The 20,418-nt window shown below is 37.7% G+C and overlaps 2 protein-coding genes and 1 long non-coding RNA gene across 3 annotated transcripts; 2 read left to right on the top strand and 1 right to left on the bottom strand.

The window, feature by feature from the left end:
• The first annotated feature begins 1,099 nt into the window (after window positions 1-1,099).
• Window positions 1,100-5,938, top strand: LOC126624511 (uncharacterized). The gene is made up of 2 exons (XR_007624119.1): window positions 1,100-1,160; window positions 5,760-5,938. It is a non-coding gene; the product is annotated as an uncharacterized LOC126624511 (long non-coding RNA).
• A 2,507-nt stretch (window positions 5,939-8,445) lies between these two features.
• LOC126622691 (uncharacterized) lies at window positions 8,446-10,270 on the bottom strand. Its single transcript, XM_050291437.1, has 3 exons — window positions 9,783-10,270; window positions 9,356-9,677; window positions 8,446-8,466 (listed from the first exon to the last, which is right to left on the bottom strand). Exons 1-3 carry the CDS (start codon window positions 10,211-10,213, stop codon window positions 8,446-8,448), a joined length of 774 nt encoding a protein of 257 aa, XP_050147394.1. The 5' UTR covers window positions 10,214-10,270.
• Window positions 10,271-14,276: 4,006 nt separating this feature from the next.
• On the top strand, window positions 14,277-16,590 carry LOC126624498 (probable flavin-containing monooxygenase 1). The gene is made up of 5 exons (XM_050293564.1): window positions 14,277-14,764; window positions 14,878-15,115; window positions 15,247-15,422; window positions 15,510-15,871; window positions 16,054-16,590. The coding sequence occupies exons 1-5, from the start codon at window positions 14,327-14,329 to the stop codon at window positions 16,397-16,399; spliced, it is 1,560 nt and encodes a 519-aa protein (XP_050149521.1). The 5' UTR covers window positions 14,277-14,326; the 3' UTR covers window positions 16,400-16,590.
• Window positions 16,591-20,418: the final 3,828 nt, after the last annotated feature.

The following is a 20,418-nucleotide window of genomic DNA, read 5'->3' as shown; positions in this document are numbered from 1 at the left end:
TACTTTATGTCCTTCGTCGAAGTTAGCTCAGATTGCATGGGTTTTAGAGTTAACACTTAAAATAGCTTCTTTAAAGGATTTGTCTTAGAAGACCAAGTCTATATCATTCTCCAATTTGATTTCCTCAAAAATGGTGGAAACACACCGACTGATATGGCTGGTGAATCTAGTTGGTGGTCATTCAAAATGGCTAACTCCACGTGCCCAGGATTTATTTCTGTTTACCGCTGCAGTCTGTCATCGCTGCCACGAGGGTGCCATTTTTATCAGGTGTCAATTCCACGTACCCCGCATGAATGTTTGCATGTTGTTGCAATCGGTGCAGTCGGTGCTCACTGCTGCTGGCCACGTTTGTTGCTGGTTGTCGGTGATCGCAGTTGCCACTCGCAGTTGCTGACTCATCATGGTTTGCATGATCTTAAGTATGTTGCTCACTGAGCAACAACACATCATCGGTGCTTTGGTGTAACAGTTACATCCCCAGGCATTTGATGGACATTCCACTAAACAAATATAAAATATTGGATCTCAGTTTTCGTAATTTATATGAATTTAATGTAGTTATCTTCTTGTTTGTTAGACAAAAAACAAATCTCTCAATAATCACTTTCCTCTCATACAGCCAATCCTTACAAGCTTACAAACTCACAAAGAATCAAACCTCAAATTCTCTAATCTCTGAAGAAGGATGCCCCAACACACACGGTGAAAAACTCTCAATTTGACCACAGGAGTAAGCCCTTATATAGCTTGTTTACAGGCTCACAAAAAAACATAATCATACCAAGTATATTTAAGTTACCAAAAAAGGAAAACCAAAATTTTCCTTACAACACATGACTAAAATCAATTGTTTTGACCTATTCTTCAATTTAATCGTGTGATTCTAGTAATTCATTAATTTAGTTTCTAATTCAAGCATCATTTCTACAAAAAAAAAAAAAATCATTTCAGTTTGAGTATTACCATGCACATATCATTGTTTATAAAAAATACTGTATTTGTTTATTTGTTTAGTCCACATTAAAATAATTAAATGCTTTTGGCTTAAATAAATTTGCGTATGGATGGTTTTTCAATGAAAACATAAAAATGAACCGTGTAAATCGTATTAGAGTTTGTGTTTTATGTGTTTTTCAATGGAGATCTCTGTGTTGGAGGTTGAAGAACAAAACAGAGAAATGAGAGAGAAGAAGATTGAATGTGTCTCTTCGATTTCACTCTATATCCAAAAATACATTTGTAACCGTTATGTATGTAGAGGAAGGGAGATCCTTCACTAACCAATACACAACACAATCTCAACCATACATTGCTATCATCCTATGAGATGATGCCACTTGTCTTGTTATATCACTTAGATCCTATGCTAGAGAAGAGACCACTTGGACTATGATCCAATGGCTCAGATTACATCAGCAAGATAAAGCACATAAAAGGAAAATCAAAATTTGTAACTTTAGCTCCAAGATATTAGCTCAAGGGTTATATATCAACACTCCCTTCTAACCCTTTAGCTGATTTCACACCAAGTAGATCTCTTAGGTAGACAAATCGATCTTTTGACAGAGCCTTGGTCAGTATATCTGCAATCTGGTCTTCTGTTTTGCAGTAGACAAGTTCAATCTCCTTTGTTTGGATAGCTTCCCTGATAAAATGAAATTTCCTACTGATGTGCCTAGTTCTCTGGTGTAGAACTGGATTCTTTGCCATTGCTATGGCTGAAGTGTTGTCGCACAGAATTGGTGTGCCTTCCACTTGCTCCTCACCAAAATCTTCAAGCACAAACCTTAGCCATTTAGCATGTGATGTTGCTTCTGCAGCACTGACATATTCTGCTTCTGCAGTGGACAGTGCCACTGTGTTTTGTTTGATTGATGCCCATGAAAACATACCGGATCCAAGTGTAAATGCATATCCTGAGGTGCTTCTCATGTCATCCTCACTTCCTGCCCAGTCACTATCACAGTACCCTATCAGAGTAGTTGTCTTCCCTTTTACAAATTCAATTCCAAAATCAAGAGTGCCCTGAATATATCTCAACACCCTTTTGGCTGTTCCCATGTGTTTCTTTGTGGGGTTATGCATGAATCTAGCAAGTAAACTAGAAGCAAACATTATATCCGGCCTTGTAGCAGTCAAGTATAACAAGCTACCTACAACTTGTCTATATTCACTTTCATTTGCTGCTTCACTACCATCTGTCTTGCATAACTTCTCATTCACAGCCAGTGGTGTTGCCACTGATTTGCAATCTTTCATCCCAAATTTCTCAATAAGCTTCATTGCATATTTTCTCTGGTGGATAAAAATGTTTTTATCTGTTTGCACTACTCCCATGCCAAGAAAATGATGAAGTAACCCCAGATCAGTCATCTCATAATGCTGCATCATGTCATTTTTGAACTCTTCGAGTAGTTTTAGACAACTTCCAGTATATACAATATCGTCCATATAGAGTGAAACAATAATGATACCTGTAGCTTCACTAGTTTTGACATAAAGTGTTGCTGCACTAGAACTCTTCTTGAAACCTGCCTTGCCAAAATAGGAATCTATCTCATCATACCAAGCTCTCGGAGCTTGCTTCACCCATACAGAGCCTTGTTCAACTTATACACCTTGGTTTCTTCACTCTCCTTCACAAAACCTTGTGGCTGCTCAACATAAACCTCCTCCTTCAAAGTTCCATTCAGAAAAGCAGATTTTACATCCAACTGATGTAGATTCCATTCCTTCTGTGCAGCAAGTGCTATCAAGGTCCTAATAGTAACTAATCTTGCAACCGGGGCGAATGTTTCATTGTAGTCTATCCCAGGTTTTTGGGAATAACCTTTTTCCACCAGTCTGGCCTGTTTTTCTGCACGGATCCATCAAGGTTCAACTTGGTTTTATAGACCCACTTAACACCAATGATTGGCTTGTCAAATGGTCTATCAACTAGCTCCCATGTGTTGTTCTTCTCAATCATTTCAAGCTCAGATTTCATTGCATTTTCCCATGACTCATCTAGAATAGCATCTTCATAGTTTTCAGGTTCTACAATGCACATGTTACACTGAGCCATGATCTCATTTACACTTCTCCATTTCTGTGGTGTGTGATCAGTTGTTTGAGAACTTTCAAAAACATTCTCACTTAGTGATGCAACAACATCCTCCACTTGAGTTGATGTATCCAAGAATTGTCTTGGTTCACATACTTCCACTTGATTCTGTCCTTCACTACAATCTGCCATTTGATTCTCAATAATCATGGGAACTTGTATTTCACTCTTATCAGTGTTCTCCCACTCCCATGAAGCATTCTCATCAAAGTGTACATCTCTAGACAGGATGATCTTATTAGAACTTGGATCAAACACTCTGTACCCTTTTTCACAGATTCCATAGCCTACAAAAATACACTTGCGACTATTTTCTTCAAGCTTATGCCTTAGTGTTGAGGGAATGTGCACATAGCATAGTGACCCAAAGATTTTCAAGTGTGCAATGCCTGGTTTTCTACCAGTGTATGCTTTAAATGGAGTTATCTTCTTGAGGGACTTTGAGGGACATCTATTAAGTATGTAGACTGCAGTGTTCACAGCCTCTGCCCAAAATGCATAAGAAAGACCCTTTTCATGCATCATAGACTTTGCCATTTCCACCACAGTCCTATTCTTCCTCTCAGCTACTCCATTCTGTTGAGGAGAATATGCCATGGTTAATTGCCTTTGAATTCCAAGCTCATTGCAGTAACTATCAAATTCAGTTGATAAGAACTCCTTAGACATTTCACCTTATATCCACACTGCAACTCTGTCATTGCTTTAAACTTCTTGAAACAATCAAATGCACTTGACTTGTTTCTGAGAAAATATACCCAAGACATCCTAGTACAATCATCAGTGAACAAAAGAAAGTACTTATTTCCAAAGATAGATTCAGTTTGCATTGGTCCACAGATATCTGTGTGAACCAATTCCAAAGGAAATTTTGCTCTCCAAGCTGATTTTGATGGAAAAGACTCTCTGTGTTGCTTTCCTAGCATGCAGCCTTCACACACAACAGAGGTTTTCTCCAAATGAGGCAATCCATGAACCATTTCTTGATCTTCAAGCATTTTGATGCTTCTGTTATTTAGATGCCCCAAACGCTTATGCCATATCTGCATACAGTGTGTCACACTTGCTTTCAAGGCTATCTGATTTGCTGGCATCATTGTAAGAGGAAAACACCTGTTGTTTGTCATCTGCACTCTAACCACAAGATTATCCATTGACCAACCATCGAAGATACTCACAATATTTCCTTCAAACAATAGATAGTACCTGTGCTCCATCATCTGTCCAACACTTAGCAGATTCTCTTCAAGTCCAGGAACAAGCATCACTTCTTGAATGTGCTTTCTTCCCAATTTGGTCTCTATAACAAGAGTCCCCTTTCCTGCAACCTGAACAATCTCTCCAGTTCCCATCTTCACCCTGGAAGTCGGATTCCTTTGGATGTTGATTAGTAACCTTTCATCACCTGTCATGTGGTTACTACAACCACTATCAATGTACCATGAATGATTCACCTTCACATCTGTCATAGCATTGCATGCATAGAACAGGGTACCAGTTTCTTCAACATGGTTTACATAGTTCACCTTCTGTATATTTTTGTTTCCATGGCAGTCTCTGATCACATGGCCAAGTTTCCCACAACCTGTGCATTTTGGCTTCCCTTCAAACCAACATTTGCCATAATGCAATTTATCACAGTGTCTACAAGCTGTCTTGTTTCCATCATTAGAGACATTTGGTCTTTGAACAAAATTTGGCTTATTATCCCACCTCTTTCCTTTGAATTTCCAGTTTTTCTGAAACTTTTGATTTCCAGAATAACCTATTCCCTTAGAGTTTTTACCTCCAACATTTAGACTAGCAAAAGCTCGTTCAGTAGAATTTTCAGCATGTCTATCCAATCTGAGTTCAAAACTTTTCAGAGAAGCAACTACCTCTTGAATCTCAAGAGTTTCAAGGTCCTTAGAATGTTCAATTACGGAGCAAATATGATCATATGATCTAGGCAAACTAATCAACAATTTTTGCACAACTCTCTCTCTAGACAGATCCTCACCATAACTCTTCATTTGATTCATTATATCAAACAATCTAGTGAGATATACAGATAAGGATTCACTATCTTTCATGCGAGTATATTCAAATTCTCGACGCAAACCTTGCAATTTTACGCTCCTTACTTGCTTATCTCCTCTGAACTCTTGCTTCAGAATGTCCCAAGCACCCTTTGAGGTCTCTTCGTTCACAATTCTGGGGAAAATTTGGTCTGAGACAGCACCTTGGATCAACCCAAGTGCACGAGCATCCTTCATCAGGATTTCAGCTAACGTCGGCTTCTCCACTTCCGTGACCTCGATCTCTTCTATCTTCTTCTTCTCCTTCTTTGGATCTGAAGCATCGAACCCATTTTCAACGAGATCCCATAACCCATGAGATTTCAGAATGGTTTTCATTCGAATGCTCCAGAACTCATAATTTTCTCCATTGAAAACTGGTGTGCGAAGCTCAGTAGTGCCTGATCCTGCCATGTTAGACATCAGATTCAAGAAATCACACCACCTCGATCGTCGTATGAGCTAGATTGCAGCTCGAATCAATTCCAGTTTTCTTTTCACAGATTTACGCCCAGTTTAGATAACCGAACCTAGCTCTGAGGCCATATTAGAGTTTGTGTTTTATGTGTTTTTCAATGGAGATCTCTGTGTTGGAGGTTGAAGAACAAAACAGAGAAATGAGAGAGAAGAAGATTGAATGTGTCTCTTCGATTTCACTCTATATCCAAAAATACATTTGTAACCGTTATGTATGTAGAGGAACGGAGATCCTTCACTCACCAATACACAACACAATCTCAACCATACATTGCTATCATCCTATGAGATGATGCCACTTGTCTTGTTATATCACTTAGATCCTATGCTAGAGAAGAGACCACTTGGACTATGATCCAATGGCTCAGATTACATCAGCAAGATAAAGCACATAAAAGGAAAATCAAAATTTGTAACTTTAGCTCCAAGATATTAGCTCAAGGGTTATATATCAACAAATCGTAAGGTACAATGTAGAGTAAAAACGAATAGTTAATACTGTATTAACTTAGTGCCTAAGCTTTTAAAATGCAAGTATTATCAGGTGAAAATTAATTATGTGTTTGTCTCAAGACAATGGACTGAACTGAATGGGCTATGTCGCTATAGCTCACTGTGTTTGTCGTTCGATCCGAAAACAGGATTTTGGATTTCCACTTAGAGCAACGCCAGCCATGCTGGTTGCTCGGGCCACAGGCGAGGAGAAAGGGCCCTCGGGCCGGTGGGTGCAGCTCCAGCGGGGACGGACCCGAGTGAGGGTGGGAGCCCGAGTCGGAGGCCCGCGGAAAGTTGAAAGGCTTGGCCCCCGAGCTCGTGTGACATCACGCTGACGCAAGGGCTGGGTTCGGCCTTTTTTTTTTTTTTTTTTTTGTGTCAGGCGCGTGCCCCTCACTCGCGAGTGGGGGCGCGTCGCCCGACATGATTTCAGGGGGATGGCCCGCGCGTCAGTTACCGTTGGGAAGCCACGTGGCTTCCCATAGGCCGTTAGATCCCAACGGTTCTTTAATAAGAACCGTCCGATTTACAACGGTAAAAAAAAAAAAAAACTGATTTTATATCAACCGTTCGATCTGAGATCAACGGTTGATATTAATCTGCTTTATAAATTAAAAAAAATAGTTTTAAAATTAAGAAAAGTTACCGTTGTAACACGTGGCACAATCTGAAGTGTTGGAATTCAAAAATTTTAAATCCAACGGCAGAGATTAATTATTTGAATAAAAATTAAAAAAAAATTGTAAAAAATCCGAAAAAATTGTAAAAAATCTGAAAAAAAATTGTAAAAATTTGTTTTTACTTTTCTATAAATACCACTTCTTCTCCATCTACCTTACACCACAATTTCATATTTTCTCAACTACTTTCAATCAAATTCCTATCTTTCTCTCAAAGTTTCAATCCACATTTTTTCCACAAAATGGCTACTGATGCAGGTTCGAATTGGTCGCTTCTTGAAGATGTTGCGTTGTGCACTAGCTGGGTTGAAGTTACTCATAATTCCCTTACGGGTAATGAGATGCAATTGCGAGAAATGTGGAGTTTAATTCATACCAAATTTGTTGAGCAAATGAGTGGGAAAAGAACCAAAGAATCGATATCCAGTCGTTGGAAAATACTTAGCCATTCCTTTAGTACGTGGAGAGATGCCTTGACACAAGCTAGTAATAATGTTCGAAGTGGGGCAAATTATGCGGATGAGGTAAGAATATATTATAATTATTTGTTTGTATTATAATTTTGTTACCTAATTTGATTATAATTATTTGTTTGTTTCATTTATTTGTTACCTAATTGTTTGTATTATTTATTTGTTTGCAATATTTATTTGTGACCTAATTTCATTATTATTATTTGTTTGTATTATTTATTTGTGACCTAATAATTTCATTATTATTATTTGTTTGTATTATTTATTTTTTACCTAATAATTTCATTATTATTATTTGTTTGCAATATTTATTTGTGACCTAATTTTATTATTATTATTTGTTTGTATTATTTATTTGTGACCTAATAATTTCATTATTATTATTTGTTTGTATTATTTATTTGTTACCTAATAATTTCATTATTATTATTTGTTTGCAATATTTTTTTGTGACCTAATTTCATTATTATTATTTGTTTGTATTATTTATTTGTGACCTAATAATTTCATTATTATTATTTGTTTGTATTATTTATTTGTTACCTAATAATTTCATTATTATTATTTGTTTGTATTATTTATTTGTTACCTAATAATTTCATTATTATTCATTTGTTTGTATTATTTATTTGTTACCTAATAATTTCATTATTATTCATTTGTTTGTATTATTTATTTGTTACCTAATAATTTCAATATTATTCATTTGTAGCAACTTCAAGCACAAGCATGGTATGGTGCCAAAATCAAATCAAGAAACAAATCATTCACCCGGTGGGAATGTTGGAATATTGTTAAAGATTGTCCTAAATTCAAAGTTGTGTCTGTTGGTCCAGAAGTATGCATGAACAACATTCCTCTACACATCACCTTTGTACATAGCACCCCTCCACACTCTACACCCGATCATGGCTCCCATGTGGATGAAGAAGATGGAGAAGAAGTGCCTGAAACGCCCATTCCTGAACAAGCGTCGGGGTCGACCCGTTATCCAATTAGGCTTCTAGGTAAGAAGGCTTCAAAGAGGAAAGGGAGTGCTTCCAAGAATAATTATGGAAAGTACATGCAAGAACTTGCTCGTCAAGGTGAATTGACGTTGGCGCGGGAATTGGCGAAATATGAGGCTGACAAGGCTAGAGAAGAGGTAAAAGCTGCAGCTATTCAACAAGCATTTCAAGCTGAACAGAGGGAAAGAGAGCTACTTAGGCAAGAAAGGGAGTTGCGTAGAGAAGAAAGAATTGCACAACGAGATCGTGACATTATGAACACGCGTTTAGAAGGGATGTCTCCAAATTCTAAATATTTTTGGCAGTCGGAGAAAGCGGATGTGGTGCAAAGGAGGCGTGCAAGAGAAGCGAGATCAAGACAAGATGGTCTTAGCACAACAAGACAAGATGATCCTAGCACCACAGATTTGTTAAGTGGTGAGGAATAGGGTACTTTTGTAATCGGAGCCCATAGTTTTCCAATCACTTTGGGTTGTAATTTATTATTTATGTTGTTTCCATTTTATTGAAGTTAGTACTTTATTTAAAGTGAGAGTACATGTATTTAATTTCGTAATATATTTATCCTAATAATAGAATCTTTAATTCATCAAATTGTTCACGTATAATGAAATTATAAAACACACCAAATAAAACTCACCAATTGGAATTACATAAACACACCAACTAAAATTACATAAACATACGAAATAATAAAAAACTCACTACAAAAAACACACCAAATAAAAATACATAAACATACGAAATAATAAAAAACTCACTACAAAAAACACACCAAATAAAATTACATAAACACACCAAATACAAACAAACATACTAAATAAACTTAAGTATCTTCAGCTTGTTTCAATGCCCACTGGTGCTCTATCAAGTCAATTTGCCGATCATTGTGCATAGATGACCTTTGAAGTGCAGTATATCGTTGAATGACCCTTTCATTGTAACGTCCATCCCTTTCTAATGGCTCGTGTTGCACGGGTTCTTCGGTGCCATCATGCGCACAATATATCCGTGTTCTTGAATTGTTCATCGTGTCTGGTTCTGGCTCATATTCATCAACTGCATCATAATTAAACTCATCTTCCACAATCATGTTGTGAAGAATGACGCACGTCATCATGATGGATCGAAGTGACTCTACATCGAACATTCTAGCAGCACCCCTGACGATCGCCCAACGAGCTTGAAGGATACCAAAACAACGCTCCACATCCTTCCTACACCCCTCTTGACAGCTTGCAAAGTGTTTTTCCTTTGCACTTCGCGGGCGTGGCACTGTTTTGACAAATGTTTCCCACCGTGGGTAAATGCCGTCAGCTAGGTAGTATGCCCCGTCGTACTTACGTCTGTTGACGACGTACGTGACTTTTGGTGCCTTTCCTTGCAGGACGTCGTTGAACACTGGGGATTGGGCAAGGACGTTTAGATCATTTTGAGCCCCCGGAACCCCGAAAAAGGCGTGCCATATCCATGTATCAAAAGATGCCACTGCCTCCAAAATGATAGATTTTGATCCTTTTCTGTCCCCATATGCGCCTTGCCATGCACTTGGACAGTTTTTCCACGTCCAGTGCATACAATCGATGCTTCCTATCATCCCAGGAAAACCTCGCATCTCGCCCTTCTTCAGAAGCCTTTGCAAGTCCACGTGAGTAGGTTTTCGGAGGCACTCTGCGGTGTACAAAGATTCGACTGCTCCGCAAAACCTCATCAGGGCCTTAAGAATTGTTGATTTCCCCATCCTCGTTATCTCATCCACTTGGTCTGCAGATGCTCCATACGCAAGCATCTGCAACGCAGCAGTGATTTTTAGCTCAGGCAGGAGACCCATAACACCACAAGCATCCTTCTTTTGCACAAAGTAAGAATCATGGTTGCAAACATCAGTCATGATTCTGTTGAACAAATGTCGTTCCATTCTAAAACGGCGTCTGAAGTATGTATCAGGAAATGCACTGTTATGGACAAAGTAATCGTCCAACAGCTCTTCACCCCGTCGTTGCCTGCTTCTATCAATGTTTCTTGAACGGTTGGGCCTGCATATCTGAGCAACAGTCTGGATGACTCGACGGGAATGTGAGGCTCTGGCCATTCTTGTTTCATCATCTCTCCTTCTACGCTCCTCATCCTCTTCCATCTCATTTTCGGCTATCTGAAGGTTGAACATTCCTTCAGATTGGTTAAACAATTCCTCCTCTTGCTGATCGATTTCCCACATCATCCTTGATGAAGAAGAAGACATTGTAAGGATGGATGGTGAAGAAGAAGCAGAAATTATGAATAATGAGATAGAGATGTTGAGAAAATTGGTGTGAGATTTGTGAGAATGGATGGTGGATTATATGGACGATTCAGAAAATGATCGGATTGTAGATGAGGCCACGTGGCATGTCGTTATTCGTTAAAAATCTAATCAAAATCTATCCTCAAAGATTCTGAAAAGATAATGACACATGGCACGATAGTATTGGATAAAAATCTTATCGAAATCGATCTCCAATAATTTTATATTTTCGGATAATGACACGTGGCGCAATTTTGAACGAGTTAAAATCTGATCAAAATCTATCGTCAAAGATTCTCAAAAGATAACGACACGTGGCACGATGACATTGGATAAAATTCTTATCGAAATCGATTTCCAATAATTATCTTTTCGGATAATGACACGTGGCGCAATTTTGAACGAGTTAAAATCTGATCAAAATCTATCGTCATAGATTTTTAAAAAATAACGACACGTGGCACGATGACATTGGATAAAAATCTTATCGAAATCCATCGCTAAATAATTGTTTGTTTTTATAAAATGACATGTGGCGCAACGAGAACGATTTAAAAAATCTTATCCGAAATTACAAATAATTTTATTTTGTATTATTTAAACAAACAAAAAAACTAATATTTTATTGCCTATTGCCTGGGGGGAGGGCTCCAAGGGTGGAGATGCAAATGGCAATTACTGTTCATTAATGACAGTTACTATTCATTTAAGGCAGTTACTGTTCAAAATGATGGATTCAATAGTGGATTGCCAGGGGGGAAGGCTCCATGGGTGGAGTTGCTCTTAGCAATGCGCTTTCACTGTTGATAAGTTTTCCGAGTTGCCATATGTTGAGGTTACAGATGTCACAATCCTGACAGATTAAACACACAGAGCTGAGGAATGAAGATGGAGTGGCCCGAGGGATCCCCATGAAGCGACTCATAAAAAACAATCTTATCTCCGAGCTGTACAAATTTGACCGGTGGCATTACTGTCTTTGTATTATTATCATCATCAATTCATCAATCTCAATGAATATATTTATATATGAGTAGTGTATTTTATTGGGTGCTAATTAAAAAATTGTTGATGAGTACATACCACCAAAAGTCGAATATGTTTGATAGGGTTTAGAGTTTAGGGTTGATGAGTAATTAAGTAATGGTAAAATGTTGCCCAGTTCACATGGGCTGCACATTAACCCAATTCCCAAGCACATTTTAGAGAAATCCTCATGTTTTACTATAAACTCATTGATCATATTTTTCGCTCAATTAACTTCTCATTATGCCCTTCAGTTGATGGGTTAACTCATATTTAACCCTAATTTTTTTTTAATGTAATTTTGGCCACTTTCATACTAAATATCAAACAAAAACGTAATCCGAGTAAATTAGCAAGGTCAATTTTCACACTAAATAGAATGTAAGGGTCATCTACTTTGTATTTACCTCGTCTCTAACTTGATTCAAATGATGACATGGCTTATCTTGTATCAACGTACATATAAAGTCTGCCCTTTATATTTTATACCTGTTGCAATCCATTTAGCAGGTATTTTTTTTTAGCACTAACGAAATTATTTACACTAAAGGAGTGGAAGAGTGTTAGACCTCACAAGGCGAGCCACAATAATGTGGTTCAAATTTGCTTTTAGGAAGAATCGAATCTAAGACCTCTTACTTATAAGTAAAAAAAAATCACTAGATCGTAATACTAAATGACCTGTTTAGCATGTATTTAGTTATTCTCTATTTTCTATCATTACAATACGTACAAATTATATATAATTGGTATAGGTACATAATGATGTCAATCTTCTTCATAAGTAAATAATAGTTTATATCACCGTCATAAATATATAATGTTTATTTCTTTGTCATAATTGATAACAATTAATCTCCTCGTTATAGGTAGACAATTGTATTATATATATCTATGCTTCTACCTTTGACAGGTGCATTGAAAGTGTTGTTTACAAAGAAATGATTAAAAATTAAAAAATCAAATTACAACAAAAAAAATGCATAAACTAGGAATTCAATTAATTCTTCTTTTAATTTGTCACGTAGTATTATAGTCTAGTGATATTTCTCTTCACTTGACAGTGAGAGGTTTTAGGTTCGATTCTCGCCAAAAGCAAAATTGAACCACATTATCATGTGCAAGCCCATTCTAAAGCTTAGTTCATTTTCTCACTATCTCAGTGTAAATACTATCGTTTGCCCAAATTTTTTATTATTATTTTAATTTAATTTAGGGGCAAAATGCGCATAAACATCACAATTCAAAAACTAGGTTTTTATTTTATTTTGCAGGTTAACTGGTCTATATCAAAAGATCCATATAGAGTTTCATGGGGCTGCACACTAATACATAGCTTCTTGCTCTAATTAAAGAATACAAAAAACTCATATTGAAAATTTGACAATATGAAATATAATTTACAGAATCAACTGTCAATTCAGTCTCTGAATTATCATTTTAGTAAAAATTAGAAACCTAAATTATTTTTTGGTAACATAAGTCCTTAAACTAATAAAAATATGCTAATTACATCCCTTAATATTAAATTTGAAGCTACTTTATTCAATTTTCGTCAATTTAAGTCACCTGAAGTTACTTTATTCAATTTTCGTCAATTTAAGTCACATGACTTGTATGTAATACATTTTGGAGCATAAATTGGTAGTTCATAAATTGAAGGACTTTTTTTTTAAGAAGTAGTGTATGGAGTTAATTTTGAAGGGTCAATGAGGCGTTAGATTCGCAATCTATATGGAACGTTAAGGGCTTATATATGAAAAATGACGGTATTATCCTCTAAAATGTGTCATGTGACTTAAGTTGATGAAAAATTGGATAAAATAGCTTTGAATATAATAGTAGGGATGAAATTAGGGATTTAGGGATTTATTTTACACAAAAAATTGTTAGGACCTAAATTTTTATGAGGTAATAATTCAAGGACTAAATGAGTAGTTCACCCTAACTTATAATATGTGGTTCTACTTCTTGTTATACTAAGGACTTTTGTGTAAAATACTCACACAAGGATCCCGTAGAAAATGTTTATTTTATGCCCAAGGTATTAGCCACATGACGTGTTGTGCATGTAGTAAGATGCAAGTTAGAGGACATTATCAGTGTGGTTAGTTGTGGGATAGTGACCCATCTTTCTAAAATCTTAGCATGGTATCATAATCGCTTTGTGAGATTGGGTTGGAATTGGTCTTTGTATTGTCTTGCCTAAAGTACCGAGTTTACTACATTGCCTTGAGTGTGCTCTTGTTTGACTGATATAGAATTGGTTGCACATTTGGCCGATTATGTAGTGGTCCCATATGAAGGGAGTGTCAATAGGACAAAAATGTCATATAAAAAAAATTAACCAAATTAAATGTGACTTATGTTGCATGGTTCAACTTCTAGTTATGCCAAAATTTTATATATCGATATGATTGAGTGAAAGACTTTTAACCCATTTATGTTATAATTTTCTTTGAAATCTTAACACATATGATCAATAATAAGTAAATAAGTAGTGCGTTTTTGTTGAGAATTTTAAAATCGTTAGTGTTAGATTGGATGGATTCCTAGAAAATTGATTCCCCCTACGTAATTAAGGCCAAAGATAATTAGGTATATAGCCTCAAAAGTTCATGTGGGCAAGACATTAATACTTAATCATTTCCTCCCTTTTATATATACACGCATAATAGGACTCCATTCATAGAAACAGAAGATCAGAACACTTGTATCCAAATGGGAAAGCAGGTAGCTATTATAGGAGCTGGAATTAGCGGCCTCCTTGCCTGCAAGTACACACTTTCAAAGGGCTTTCATCCTATTGTTTTTGAAAATTCAAGCAGCATTGGGGGAGTGTGGACCAAAACTGTTGAGACTACCAAGATCCAAACCCCTAAAGAATTTTACCAGTTCTCTGATTTTCCATGGCCATCTTCAGTGACAGAAGGCCACCCAGACCAGAATCAGGTTTTGAATTACATCCAATCATATGCTCAACATTTTGACTTGCTCAAGCACATCAAATTCAACAACAAAGTGAGCGGGATTGAGTATGAAGGTCCATCCGGCGATGAGATGCAAGCTTGGAGTCACTGGGGTGGCACCGGAGAACCGTTCAGCTCCGGAGGGAAATGGAAGGTTGTTGTAGAAGACAAACAAAGCCTTTCAACTAAGGTACATACTTACATTATGTGCATATATTTATATACGTATGCTTTTGAGTTTAATTATATTATGTTGTCGAACTATCAATATTTCAGTCATACTGATCTAGTATGAATGAGCAGATTCATGTGGTGGACTTTGTGATCCTTTGCATCGGGCGATTCAGCGACGTTCCAAACATTCCCGAGTTCCCTCCAAACAAGGGACCAGAAGCATTTCATGGAGAGGTTATACACTCCATGAATTATGCGGACATGGATTACGAAAGCGCAGCTAAATTTGTGGAAGGAAAGCAAGTAACTGTTGTGGGATTTCAGAAATTTGCAATGGACATTGCAATGGAGTGCTCAAACACAAATGGTAATTATACTAAACTGAGAATTTAAATGCCACATTACACAAGTCCAAGAAGTAGCTCAGCAATAATTTGACCATTTTTATAGACTGTTTGTGTTGCATTTTCCCTTAATTCAATAGTTGGTAATATTCAGGGGTTGCAAATCCATGTACAGTGTTGTACAAGACAGAACACTGGAATCTTCCTGACTATCTTCCATGGGGCTTTCCCATCGCATACTTATACTTCAATCGCTTCTCGGAGCTCTTGGTACACAAGCCCGGTGAAGGCATCCTGCTCAGTCTCCTTGCAACCATTCTTTCACCTGTGGTAAACTTCATTTTTTGCTAACCCTAATTATGCCATTTGATTGTGATGCTTATAGATAAACTAACAAAACTTATAAGGATTGAACAGAGATGGGGATTTTCGAAATTTGTCGAAAGCTATATAAATAAGAAGCTTGGTTTAGCCAAGTATGGAATGGTACCTAAGCACAGTTTCCTTCAAGAAATCAGTTCTTGTATGATCGCAACAGTACCGGAAAAGTTCTTTGATCGAGTCCGAGAGGGAAGCATCATACTGAAAAAGTCTCCCTGCGGCTTTGGCTTTTGCCAAGAAGGGATTCTGGTTAATGGTGAAAGCTCCCCTGTGAAGTCAGATTTGATCATATTGGCTACTGGGTTTAGGGGTGAGAAAAAGCTCAAGGACATGTTTGTGTCTCCCACCTTTCAGGACTACATCCTCGGTTCGCCAAAGTCCATATTACCCCTTTACAGGTTAAGCCCCTTTCATAGACCGTACCACATTACTGATCACATATCTTAGATAACAACTTTATTTGAGTCTTAATTTCGAATGACGTGTGATCTGTAAATGTGGCACAAATGTTTCTGTAAGGTATCTTTATTAGCTACAACATTTGAATAGGAAATCTTATGTATGATTTTACTTCAATCAGGGAATGCATACATGGAAGAATTCCACAGCTAGCTGTGATTGGATTCTCCGAGAGTATTTCGAACTTATACACCTCCGAGATGAGATGCAGATGGCTAGCGGAGCTTCTCGGAGGCACATTTAAGCTACCAAGCATAAAAGAGATGGAGAAAGATGTGGAAAAATGGGACGCATACGCGAAGCGATATGCTTCCAGCCAATACTACCGGAGATCATGCATCGGTGCCCTTCATCTGTGGTACAATGACCAGTTGTGCAAGGACATGGGATGGAACCCCAAAAGAAAGAAGGGACTCTTTGCTGAATTGTTTGAGCCTTATGGCCCCATGGATTATGCTTCCTCTTGAAATGGTCAACAGCAACATAATAAAAGATTAGTTTTCCTTGTATTTTGCTGCATAAAAGCTCATGGTTGAACCCGTCGTTGTATTCAGGCACTTATATTTTGTTGCATAAAAGTTTATGTTGAACCCGTCGTTGTATTCAGGCAATGTATCTTTAAACTAAGATGACGGTTTTGTTCCTGATTTGCATTTTATATTTCCAACCGAAAAGAAAGCATGCAAATGGGGTTAAATTCTGTCCCCTTTAATTTGAAGCAATTTAATTTGAAGCAACTCAATAAAGGGGTTGTAGTATTAAAACTCCACCTGCAACTTTGGGGATAAAGCTTAAAAATTTAAGCCAAAAAATTTTAAGCCACAATCCAGAAAACTGATTTTCTTTACCAATCCTTATTACTTAAAATTTTAACTCAAAATTATTAAATAATGATTTTAACTTAATTTTTTTTTGCGGTAACTTTTTTGAAAATAAAATTTATGTAGATTATACTAATTATTTTTAAGAACATTTTAATCTAAAAATATTTAAATTCCGATAAGTAATTAAAAATCATACAATATTCATAAAGTTTTAAGTTAAATTTGATTTAAATAATCTTTTTTAATTATTTTAGATGTTAGATTTATTTTTGGGCCGTCGAATCTTTTTTTTTTTTAGTGTTAGATTTGATCTCATTTCAGCATGACTGTTAGATTATAAGTAAAAAACAAAACAAAAAATTTGAAATATGATAGTTTGGTAGATCCAAAATAATTTATGCCAAACTTTGTTTGTACCATACTTGACCAATTCCGAAACTACTGAGTACTGGTCAACGTTATACCGTCAAGGATCCACAAGAGTTTCCCTCCAACCAAGAGGCCAATAACAGTGCGACACGTGTCAACATCTGAGGCCAATCACAGCATGACACGTGTCAAAGTCAGAACAAAGCTAGAGACTCTTTTCTATAAAAGGAGATCATTCTCTCACAATATTTCCTAATGTCATTTGTACTAAATCATTCACTAGTACTCACTAAAGGAGAGCTTGAACCTATGTACTTGTGTAAACCCTTCACAATTAATGAGAACTCCTCTACTCCGTGGACGTAGTCAATCTGGGTGAACCATGTATATCTTATGTTTGCTTCCCTGTCTCTATCCATTTACATACTTATCCACACTAGTGACTGGAGCAATCTAGCGAAGGTCACAAACTTAACACTTTCTGTTGTACCAAAGTCCTCGCAAATTTTATGCATCAACATTTGGCGCCGTCTGTGGGAATGACCCTTATTCCCACTCTCTTCAACTTTGTCAAGCTGGTTTCCACCATTCGTACACTCTCTTTTGACCAGGCATCCCTCTCCAATACGGGGAGCGAAGGAAGCCACGACACACAGAATGACACTTATCTTGCACTTAGTGCGAAGCAACGAAAGAAGGAAGGAAATAAGCTCGCTCTTCAAGCTAAAGTTGAGAAGCTAAAGGCTCAGAATAACAAGATAGCAATAAAAAATGAGATCCTCCAACACGGAGGGTCACCTTCCTTCGACATGGGTATCCCTGATGAGGAGCGAGCTAATCATCAAAACATTGATCAACATGAGACTTCTCTCAACCCAGAGGAGAAGTGGAGGAAGACATCTCCTTGCAGAAGGGTTGGAAGGATCAAAAGTCATTTATCGTGACTGCCGAGACTTCCTAAAGTAATGTTGAGAGAATCCCCTCAACATAAGCTCGAAGATCAATGACCCAAGGGTTTCTGAAAGACTCGGTCCCCTCCCACGACCCAGGCTAACTGCCCATCTAAGGAAGGAATAACAGGTCCCAGAGGAACATGAAGGTACATGGGACTTGGAGGTGCCACAGATAACGTCAGCTCCTCGGGTACCACATATAACTTTGTCAGAGCCAAAGATATCTGACAAAGTTTAGACACATAAAATTTGAAGGTCCAGCTACCCTACTATTACCCACAAGGGTAAAGGAACAACACCACTGCTTGATAACTGGAAAGTCCCTATATGTGTTAACCTCCGTGCTCCGTGGCAAGGCAGACTGGCAAAAATGCCCAACCTTTACTCACATTCGAGAAAACACTCCCAATAAGATTGCTTGCTCAAAAATCGAAGAGGCACCGCTCTCCGAATCTCGAAAGCCAGACTTCCAACATGATTGTTGTCTCAAAAATCGAAGAGGCACTGTTCTCCGAATCTCGAGAGCCAGATCCTCGACAGGATTGCTTGTTCAAAAACCAAAGAGGCACCGCTCTTCAAACTTCAAGAGCCAGATTTCCTTGGATAAAGCTTGTCTGCAATCTTCACACGCAACATCAGCTTTCCAGATACCACACACCACTTTTTCAAATTGCTCTGACAAAGTTAAAACACGTGAATCTTGTAGCTCCCACTACATTGGTATGACCGAGAAGGGTAAAGGAACAGCGTTACTACTCGCTATTAGGGCAATTCCTATATATATCAACCTTCTTCCTCCACAGCCAGGCAGACTTGCAAATAAACAAAAAAATGCTTAACTTTTCTTCACATCCGAGAGGGCACTCTCAGCAGAGTCTCTCAAAATACTCAGCTTCTTTTCCCCTCAATAATACCTCTACAAACAAGCCATACCAGAGTAAGAGTATCTCATATCATCAGGGTTAAAAGCAAGAGTATCCCATATCATGATTTTCCCTTTGCCCTTGTTCTTACCTACAAGACAAGGAGAAAGAGAGCAATTAGTCAACACTTGGAATCAAGCTTCCAATCAAGAACTGACTGCCTGGAACTCCTTACCTGATTACTTACTTGGCATTGCTCTCGAGTACTCATCTTCAACATCTTATGCTTCTAGAAAAGTTACCACATCTGCTTGAGGAACAGATAGGGCAAGTGAGAAAGATACAAGGAAACATGTGGAGACAAACGCAACAGAACATGTGACGATGCATTTATTACTTTGTCAACAGCAAAAGTATCCCATATCATCAAGGTCGAACACACTCTTGATTTGATGGACTTGTTTGGACCCTCAAATTCTTAAGTCGGCATTATACTATGGAGGAAACCAGAAAACCTTTCAGCTCGGTTCAAGAATAAGCCTGTGGAAAGTTACTTCTTCAAAAGTAAAAGTATCTCATATCATCTCTTCTCCATGTCCTTTTCTTTGTCCTTGTTGATGTCTACAGAACAAGGAGAATGAGAGCAATCAGCCGGAACATAAGATCAAACTTTCGATCTAAGATTGACTGCTTGGAACTCTGATTGCTTACTTTTTCTGTCACCTCTTTCGGCAGATCTCTTCGCTCAGAGACTTGGGGGACTCCTACTATAGGGTTTGTATCGCGCTTGACCATGTCCGAAATTACAAGTAAGCTTCAAGTGAAATTGATACATTACCTTGTGCATCACATCGGTTAAAGGTACCACCCCTAGATAGAGGAAAAGTACTTCCAGAGAAGATGCCACATCTACATATGAGACAGATAAGGCAAGTGAAAACGATACCACACTTCGGTACTTAGAAGTTTCGTGATTACTCAACGGCTTAGATCTTGCAAGTCCCCAACCGAAGAGCTTCCCTCACTCGAGAACTTAGGAGAATAATATTTGTACCATACTTGACCAATCCCGAAACTACTGAGCACCAGTCAACGTTATACCGTCAAGGATCCACAAGAGTTTCCCTCAAACCAAGAGGCCAATCACAACGCGACATGTGTCAACATCCGAGGCCAACACAGCATGATATGTGTCAAAGTTAGAACAAAGCTAGAGACTCTCTTCTATAAAAGGAGATCATTCTCTCACAATATTTCCTAATGTCATTTGTACTAAATCATTCACTAGTACTCACTAAAGGAGAGCTTGAACCTATGTACTTGTGTAAACCCTTCACAATTAATGAGAACTCCTCTACTCCGTCGATGTAGCCAACTTGGGTGAACCACGTACATCTTGTGTTTGCTTCCTTGTCTCTATCCATTTACATACTTATCCACACTAATGACCGGAGCAATCTAGCGAAGGTCACAAACT

The sequence above is a fragment of the Malus sylvestris genome, chromosome 5, assembly GCF_916048215.2.
Source record: "Malus sylvestris chromosome 5, drMalSylv7.2, whole genome shotgun sequence".
NCBI classification, from domain to species: Eukaryota; Viridiplantae; Streptophyta; class Magnoliopsida; order Rosales; family Rosaceae; genus Malus; species Malus sylvestris.
This window is presented reverse-complemented; position numbering and strand designations above follow the sequence as displayed.

Bases quoted from the DNA above. Each gene is read 5' to 3' on its own strand.
- LOC126622691 (XM_050291437.1), bottom strand. From the start codon at position 10,213: ATGGAACGACATTTGTTCAACAGAATCATGACTGATGTTTGCAACCAT. The intron at 9,678-9,782 runs GGCATCTTTTGA...CGACGTCCTGCA, and splicing joins TCTATCATTTTGGAGGCAGT to AGGAAAGGCACCAAAAGTCA. The intron at 8,467-9,355 runs GTTGATGAATAT...CCCTCTGTTCAG, and splicing joins ATGAGTTTAATTATGATGCA to CTTGAAATGCTTGTTGAATA.
- LOC126624498 (XM_050293564.1), top strand. From the start codon at position 14,327: ATGGGAAAGCAGGTAGCTATTATAGGAGCTGGAATTAGCGGCCTCCTT. The intron at 15,423-15,509 runs GTAAACTTCATT...AGGATTGAACAG, and splicing joins CAACCATTCTTTCACCTGTG to AGATGGGGATTTTCGAAATT. The intron at 15,872-16,053 runs GTTAAGCCCCTT...TACTTCAATCAG, and splicing joins TCCATATTACCCCTTTACAG to GGAATGCATACATGGAAGAA.